General features: G+C 58.4%; 1 protein-coding gene across 1 annotated transcript; it reads right to left on the reverse strand.

The window, feature by feature from the left end:
• Positions 1 to 1,983: 1,983 nt before the first annotated feature.
• On the reverse strand, positions 1,984 to 3,338 carry Tmem190 (transmembrane protein 190). The gene is made up of 5 exons (XM_013034529.1): positions 3,214 to 3,338; positions 3,098 to 3,133; positions 2,402 to 2,527; positions 2,244 to 2,328; positions 1,984 to 2,164 (listed from the first exon to the last, which is right to left on the reverse strand). The coding sequence occupies exons 1-5, from the start codon at positions 3,314 to 3,316 to the stop codon at positions 1,984 to 1,986; spliced, it is 531 nt and encodes a 176-aa protein (XP_012889983.1). The 5' UTR covers positions 3,317 to 3,338.
• Positions 3,339 to 8,148: the final 4,810 nt, after the last annotated feature.

Consider the following 8,148-nt stretch of genomic DNA (forward strand, 5'->3'; position numbering starts at 1 on the left):
TAGCTGAACACAAAGAAGCTCAGTGATAGCACTCAGGCCCTGAGTTAAGCCCTAGGGCTGGCAAAAAGGAAAAAAAAAAAAAAAAGAAACAAACCAATGGCTCACACTTGTAATCCCAGCTACTCAGAAAGTGAAGGGTGAGAATATGGTGGTTCCAAACCAGCCCAAGACAAAGGAAAAAAAAAACCATGAAACCCAATCTCAACCAGAAAAGCTGGGTGGTCATGGTAGCATGTGCCTGTTCAGAAGTATAAATAGATCTCAGTGCGGGTTGGCCTAGACAAAAGAGGGAGACTTTCTAAAAAATAACCAGAGTAAGTCAAGTGCCAGTGGCATGCCTGTAATCTTAGCTGCTCAGGAGGCTGAGATCTGAGGATAGCAATTTGAAATCTGTTCAGGCAGATATTCTGTGAAACTCATCTCCAATTAACCACCAAAAGCTTGAGGGACAGTGCCCAGGCCCTGAATTCAAGCACAAGTACCTGCACAAATAATAATAATAAACAACCAGAGCAAAAGGGCTTTGGGCATGGCTTGGCAGTACCACAGTATGGCCAGAAAAAAGAAAGGCTGGGTGTCAGTGGCTCAAACCTGTAATCCTAGCTACTTAGAAGGCTGAGATCTGAGGGTCACAGTTTGAAGCCAGCCTGGGTAGGAAAGTTTGAGACTCATCTCCAAGTCTGAGATTTAACCAGCAAAAAAAAAAAAAAAGCCAGAATTGGAGCTGTGGCTCAAATGGTAGAAACACAGCTGTGAGCAAAAAAAAGCTCAGGGACAGCACCCAGACCTGGTTTCAAGCCTAAGGACCAGGACACTCACTAAAAAAAGGAAAAAGAGAATGTAGGTAGGTAGGTAGGTATAGGAACAGAGAAATTGCTGGGTGCCAGTGGCTCACAACTAAAATCCTACTTACTCCAGAGAGACCTGAAGGACCCTGGTTTGAAGGTAGCTCAAGTAGAAAAGCCCTCCAGGGGGCTGGGAAGGTGGCTCAGTGGTAGAGCGCTTGCCTTGCATGCATGAGGCTGTGGGTTCGATTCCTCAGCACCACATAAGCAAAAAGAAAAAAGCCGGAAGTGGCTCTGTGGCTCAAGTGGTAGAGCACTAGCCTTGAGCTGAAGAGCTGAGGGACAGCGTTCAGGCCCCACGACCAGACCCCCCCCCCCCAAAAAAAAAAAGTCCTCTAGATGTCATCTCTAGTCAGAAAAATGCTTGATTGAAAACACAAGTGGTGAGCAAAAGCAAGAGTGCAAGACCCTGGTACTGGCATATCCATACATAAAGGAAGGTTGCATTTTCCTTGACAGGCATGTTCTAGCTCTGGCAGTATCTATTTTCTGTCTTTCTGGCCTTATCTTTTGTCTCTATGCCTTTCCCTGACCCTTGGGGGAAGAGGGGAGTGTGCATTGAAAGCTAGGGGCTCGGCCTCCTGCCCCTGATGCTGGAGAGCACAGGGGTGGGCAGGGCAGGTCCTGAGCAGCCACTAACGCCACCCTCCCTCCTGCAGACAGCCACGCCGGTCAGGACCCACCCAGCCGAGATGCTCTGCCACCCCACCCCACACCCCGGCCACCCAGATGCCTGTGCTCCCCCTATCCCTACTGGATAAACGGCTTTGCCTAGACACTGCTTGGCTGTGTGGGACAGGGACACTTGGGGTGAGAGGAGGTCGCAGCCCCACCCAGGCTGGGGTCCCCCCACAGGAAGGCTGCCCTTGGCTGGGGCCGGGGTAGAGGCTGGAACACGTTTCCCACGGGTGCCCCTTCTGCCCAGCCTGGCTCCCTGGTGCCCAGGCCCAGAGTTCAAGCCCCACCACTGACGGGGAAAAAAAAAAGCAAGCAAAAAGCTGGGAGCATGGCATACGCAGAAGAGCCTGCCAAACAAGCTCAAGGCCTGAGTTCAAGCAAGCTTCCCATACTGCCAAAAATGGAAAGAGACACATCTGTACTCCATATCTGTATTGAGGGGTTCCCCCTGGGGACCCCGCTAGTCTGTCTCCCCCCCCTCTGTGCTCTCTCCCGCCGTCCCTTCCCCACCAGAGACGTCCCCCCCCTCTGTGGGCTCCCCCGCTGATGTCTTCTTCGACAGCAGTGAGCCCGGCCGTGATAGGCGGCATCTGCCCTTCAGAAACTTCGGGAGGTGCAGCATGTCCCTCCGCCGGGCCCACCTGGGGAGGAGGGACAGGCTCAGCACTGACCGGCCGCCCAGGCCCCGCCTTGATGGCCCCCAACCCCCAGCCCGCTCACCAGAACAGACAGATGCTGCAGATGAGGAAGAGCAGCCCACCGCATGTCCAGCCCAGGGCCCACATGTGCTTCCGGCGCATGTTCTCTGCATGGAGGAAGGAGGTTGAAGGCTCCCGGGCCCACCCCAGGCTGAGGGGACCCAGCACCCCACCACTCACCATCCGGCCGCTGGTGGTAGCAGACACCATCTCGGTAGCAGCACCGCAGTCGCAGGCAGAGGTTGGGGTTCTCAATGGCTGCCTGGCCCCCACAGCTCTCCCTGTCCCACACATCTCCCTCACAGCCTGGGGGCCACCACAGCAGAGCCTGTGTTACAGATCTGGCCCTGCAGGCTGCAGACACCCAATGCCTAGCTCCAGGGCTACTCCGCGTGGAGCCCAGCAGTCAGTTCCTGCCTTACCAGGAATCTAAGCCAGCCTCCTCCCTCAGACCCAGGGATCCAGGCCCGGCCTCCTCCCTCAGTCTGAAGTCACATACTCCTTCAGACCCAGGAGTCCAGAACCCAGCCTCCTCCCTCAGACCCATGGGTCTAGGCCCAGCCTCCTCCCTCAGACTCTGAAGTCACAGACTCACTCCTCCTTCAGACCCAGGAGTCCAGAACCCAGCCTCCTCCCTCAGACCCAGGGGTCCAGGCCTCACCTCTCCTCCCTCAGACCCAGGGGTCCAGGCCTCACCCCTGCCTCCCTCAGACTCTAAAGTCACAGACTCACTCCTCCTTCAGACCCAGGAGTCCAGACCCCAGCCTCCTCCCTCAGGCCCAGGGATCCAGACCCAGCCTCCTCATCCTCTTAGAACCCCAAGTCTAATCTGGGCTCCCCCTTCCTGGAGACTCCAGGATTTCAATTCCTCCTCACTCCATGGATAGAAGAATCCTTGAATTCCATTCGCATCTGTGAGATATGAGAGGTGGAGTCAGGTGCTGTCTGGAAGCCAAGGCCCCTCCCCCCAGTGTCTGTAGCAGCCCCCTCACCTACTGAGCCCTGCACCAGCAGGAGAAGACCCAACGCTGGGATCCCAGAGCCCACCATGCTGCCGCCCATGGGGCCTCTGTGGAGAGAGGCCGGGAAGGACATCACCCCAGCAACAGCCAGGCCCCGCCCTAGCACCCCAACCCCAGGGTTCTGAGTTCCGTGGCCAGGGGGTCCCCAGCTTGGGGCTTTGAGAGAAGCGCCTCTGGCCTGCTCATGTCCAGCCTAGGAGGTGGCTTACTGAGCACCCAGGTGGAAGAGGTGGGTGGGTACGAGAGAAGACCAGGGGCGGGAAAGGGCCTGGTTTGGGGTGTGCCCCCACTCCCTCCCCCATCACCTCAGAGCTAGCAGGACAGGAGAGCTTGGGATGCTCCCCAGCCTCTCCCTAGGACTGGATGCCTGCGGATGCCCTCCTCTGGTGGCAAGAGTCTCAGGGGACCTCGTTGCTAGGGAGTCTCTCCCTTAGCAACCAGAGGGAGGGGCCCCCTGGGACCTGTGAGGTCTCACTGAGCCCCATTGTTAGGGAAGGTAGTTTCCCTAGCAACCAGGAGATGAGGATGGGACAATGGGGGCCTCAGGGGTGGAGGCCCCATCCCAGACATTCAGCTGAGGAGGGGAGCCGAGCTAGGGAGTCTCCAGTTGTTCTGCAATGGTTTGCGTCTTCCAATGAGTGTTGGGGGCCCAGGCTTCCGAGAAGGGCTGGCCAGCCAGATGGGGTCAGGAAAGCTACGACTCCCTGCTTGCCTTGGCCTTGGACCCCAAGGCCCGTGGGAGGAAGGCTGGCGCTAGAGCCTTGACTCTGGGGGTGGAGGGCTGGGGTGGGGACCCCTCTCACACCCAGGCTCCTGTGCACACAAAGGGTACCCCAACTCGTCAGAGATGACACAGGTTGCAGGGGGCCTGGCAGGGGGCTAGGCAGGGGTCAGAGGGCACCAGGCTGAGCAGCTGCAGAGCGTTTCCTGTGTCCACACCATCTGGACCCACTTCCCAATTCCCTGGATTCCTCGGGGATCAGGGAGGGGTGGGGCAGGGCTGGGGGGGGCCACTGGCTGGGCCCTCACCGCTAATGACAGGTTTGGGCTGCCTCTGCGGCCCATGGGCCCCAAGGCCAGACAGGACCCCCCAGGGACAGACAGACGGACACACACAGCCTGGGCCCTGCTGACATCATACCCAGCCATGCACCACCTCACCAGGGGCTGGTACAGTGGCCGGGGCCCCCTGGCCAGCCCAGGGTGTCTTCCGGAACCCCCGTCTGGCCTCCCTCGCACCGGCCTTTCCTGCATGGCTTCTCATCCCGGGTCTTTGTGGTCTGTCTCTGGCTCTGCCCTCTCATGGGATCTGTGCCTCATTTATGGCTCATGTCCCCCACAGAGGTGCCCGCATCCCACCTAGGAAAGCCCCCTGGGAGTCTTGGCCCCTGGAGGCCAGGGAGTGAGATCCTACCCCAAAACCCGGGGCAATGACCCCAGCAGGCAGCTCAGCCTCTGTCTCCAGAGCACAGGGGGTCTTGCAGATGCATGGAGAGCTTGAACTCCTGGATGTGGAGGGGGTTGTCTTGTGCCTGAACCCCCGCGTCTAAGGGAAGAAGAACAAGGTCTGAAAGAGGAAGCTGGAGTAGAAACTCCTGGATCTGAGGGAGGAGGCTGGGGTCTGGAACCCCTGGGTCTGAGGGAGGAGGCTGGGGTCTGCACCCCTGCATCTGAGGAAAGAGAACTAGGATCTAGACCTTGGTGTCTGGTAGAGGAAGAGGGCTGGGGCCTGGACCCCCAGGTCTGAGAAAGGAGGCTGGGGTCTGAGGGTGGAGGTAGGGAGTGAGTGCTGGGTGAAGGGGCTAGCACTCCACATGCTGGTGTTGCTCCCAGGCTGGCCACAAGCCCAGCCGGCGTCCCCTCTGTGCCGTCCATCCCCCGGGCTGGTGGTCTGAGTCACCTTGGCTGGCCCCACCACCGGTCTGGGGGAGCGACGTCAGCTCTCCCCTCATGACGCAGCCTCAGGCCCCCCACGCTGACTCAGCCGGAAACAGGCCCCTCTGACCCAGCGGTTGGAGGCCTGGGTCCCAGCGGGAGTCCTGGCTGGGGAGGCCTCTGGGGGCCCTCGGAGGGACGGCAGACCCAGGAGGGGGAGAAAGGAACGCTTACCTGAGTGGATGAGGTCATGTCCCACCATGGTGGGCCTCTGACCTCACCTCCCTGGCTGGTTGGCTAGGTTATTTTTTTGGGGGGGGCGGAGAGGCGAGGGGGGGAAGAAATGAACTTTGAACTCATGGCCCTGCACTGGAGCTGCACTCCCTGGGGCTTGAACTCTGGGCCTGGGTGCTGTCCCTGAGCTGCTTTTGCTCAAGGCTGGCACTCTACCACTTGAGCCACAACACGACTTCTGGCTTTTTCCATGTATGTAGTACTGAGGAATCAAACCTAGAGCTTCCTGCATGCTAGGCGAGCACTTTACCACTGAGCCACCTTCTTTTACAGTAGGCATCCTCGTTTTATTTGGGGGCAGTTCTGGAGTTTTGTTTTCTGGCCGCACTAGGGTTTGAACTCGATCTTTGCTCAGCTTGTGGTGTACTCTTCCACTTGTGTCCTGTTACTCTAGCTGATCCTGTCTCCCGGGGGACCCCAGTGGTCACCCTCCCTTGCCCCCAGCAGCAGAGGATGGGAATGGGGAGGCCTCCAGCTACCTCAGAATGCTAGGCCCTCAGCTCAGCTCAGCTCAGAAGCCTGGGAGGTTGGGCCACCCGGGACTCAGCCTGCCTGTCTTTCCCTGCCATCCACATCCCGGAGGCAAGGCTCCCAGGGATGAGGCTTGGTGTCTCTGTGGGCATCTGCCTGTGCGGGCACTTCTGTGTCCCTGACTCTGGGTGGGGGCCTCATCCAGGTCTAGCATCCCGGCACTGGTTTTGGGTCCAGTCTCCCCATCCTACCCCATCACTGTCCTCATCTTTCCCCCTCTCCAATGGTGACAGCTGTGTCTCTGGATTACTAATAAAATGTGTCTGTGAGAAAAGCGGTGGTCCTTTGTGTGTTACCTGGAGCTCTATTCTGCAGCACTGAGGTGGGAGGGCACCCAATACAGAGAGGTCCTGTCACAAGCCCAGATCCTGCCTCCCTGGCATGCCCTGATTCCTCTTCCTCTTGCTCCAGACTCTGTTCCTCTCTCGCCTTTTGTTGATGCTGGTTTTGTCTTTTTTTTTTGGGGGGGGGTCCTGTCGTGGGGCCTAACTCTGGGCCTGGGTGCTGTCCCTCAGCTCTTCAGCTCAAGGCTAGCGCTCTACCACTTGCGTCACAGTGTCACTTCCGGTTTTTTTTTTTTATGTGGTGCTGAGGAATCAAACCCAGGGCATCATGCATGCAAGGCAAGTGCTCTACCACTAAGCCACCTTCCCAGCCCTTGTCTTGCTTTTTTGTTGGTTTTTTTTTTTTGTGTGTGTGTGGGGGGGTCCAGTCATGGGCCTGAACTCTGGGCCTGGGCGCTGTCCCTCAGCTCTTCAGCTCAAGGCTAGTGCTCTACCACTTGAGCCACAGCGCCACTTCCCGCTTTTTTCTTTTTGCTTATGTGTTGCTAAGGAATCGAACCCAGGGCCTCACGCATGCAAGGCAAGCGCTCTACCACTGACCCACCTTCCCAGCCTCTTGTTGTTTTTGGTTGGTTTTGGTGTTTTTTGAGGAGAAAGCAGTTGTTTGGTTTTGGGGTTTTTTGTTTTTTTTTTTTTTTAATTGGTTTGGGTCTTGACCTCTGGGCTTGGGCGCTGTCCCTCAGCTCTTCAGCTCAAGGCGGGCACTCTACCACTTGAGCCACAAAACTATTTCCAGTTTTCTGGTGGTTTACTGGAGATGAGTCTCATGGACTTTGCTGCCCGGACTGGCTTTGAATGGCTATCCTCAGATCTCAGCCTCCTGAGTAACTAGAATGACAGGCATGCGCCACTGGTGCCCAGATGGGTTGTTTTTTGTTTTTTCTCAGTTGCAGGACTTCAACTCAGGGCCTGGACCAACTCAGGGCCTGGATGCTGTCCTTGAGCTGCTTTTGTTCAAGGCTAGCACACTACCACTTGAGCCACAGCACACATATGCCCCCCACACACACACCCTGCCCCAGCTTTTTCAGTGTATGTGGTCCTGAGGAATCAGGGCTTCATGAATGCTAGTCGAGCACTCTTACCACTGAGCCACCTTCCCAGGCCCAGGTCCTGAGCTTTTTTGCTGAAGGCTAGCATGCTACAGCTTTGAGCCACAGCACCACTTCTAGTTTTCTGGTGGTTCACTGGAGATGAGTCTCATGGACTTTCCAGATCTCAGCCTCCTGAGTAGCCAGGAATTATAGGCAGGAGCCACTAACGTCTGGATTCCACCTATAGCCGTCTCTCCCCGTCCCTGCCCGCCGCTGGGTCCCTGTCATCTCAGCATCCTCGGCTGCTAGCCGCCTTCCCCCTCCATCCTCTGCGTGGGCTCCGCGCGCTTGTCAGCAGCCTGCCTCTCCTGCCCTGTTCCCTGTCCCACGTCCCGATCCCCGTCCTTGGCGCGGGGGGGGGTCTCCCGGGTCTCCCCGGGCCACTCCCTGTGGGGTCATATCGCTGGCTCTCCCACCTTTGGGGCTGATGGTGGTGGTCTGTCTAGTGCATCCCGTCTGTCCTTCTGCTCTCCGCCTGTCCTGGCCCACCGGGCCCCCTCTCCCCGGGCTGGGCCCCTCCGCCAGCCCCCTGGCCGCGTGCGCCCTGGCGGCGGGGCGCGGAGGGAGGGAGGGGACGCCATGACCTCACCGCCCTCTCCGACCCCCCCCCCCTTTCCACTTTCCCAACTTTTCCTCCGTGCCTGCCCTCCTCGGCGCGGCGCGGGGCCGGCCGGCAGCCGGCGCGGCGCAGTGGAAAAGGCAGGAGGGAGGGTGAGTCAGGATGTGTCAGGCCGCCCTCCGCGCCGGCCCCCCGCCCGCCGTCCCGG

This window comes from Dipodomys ordii, unplaced genomic scaffold (assembly GCF_000151885.1).
Source record: "Dipodomys ordii isolate 6190 unplaced genomic scaffold, Dord_2.0 Scaffold191, whole genome shotgun sequence".
Classification (NCBI taxonomy): domain Eukaryota; kingdom Metazoa; phylum Chordata; class Mammalia; order Rodentia; family Heteromyidae; genus Dipodomys; species Dipodomys ordii.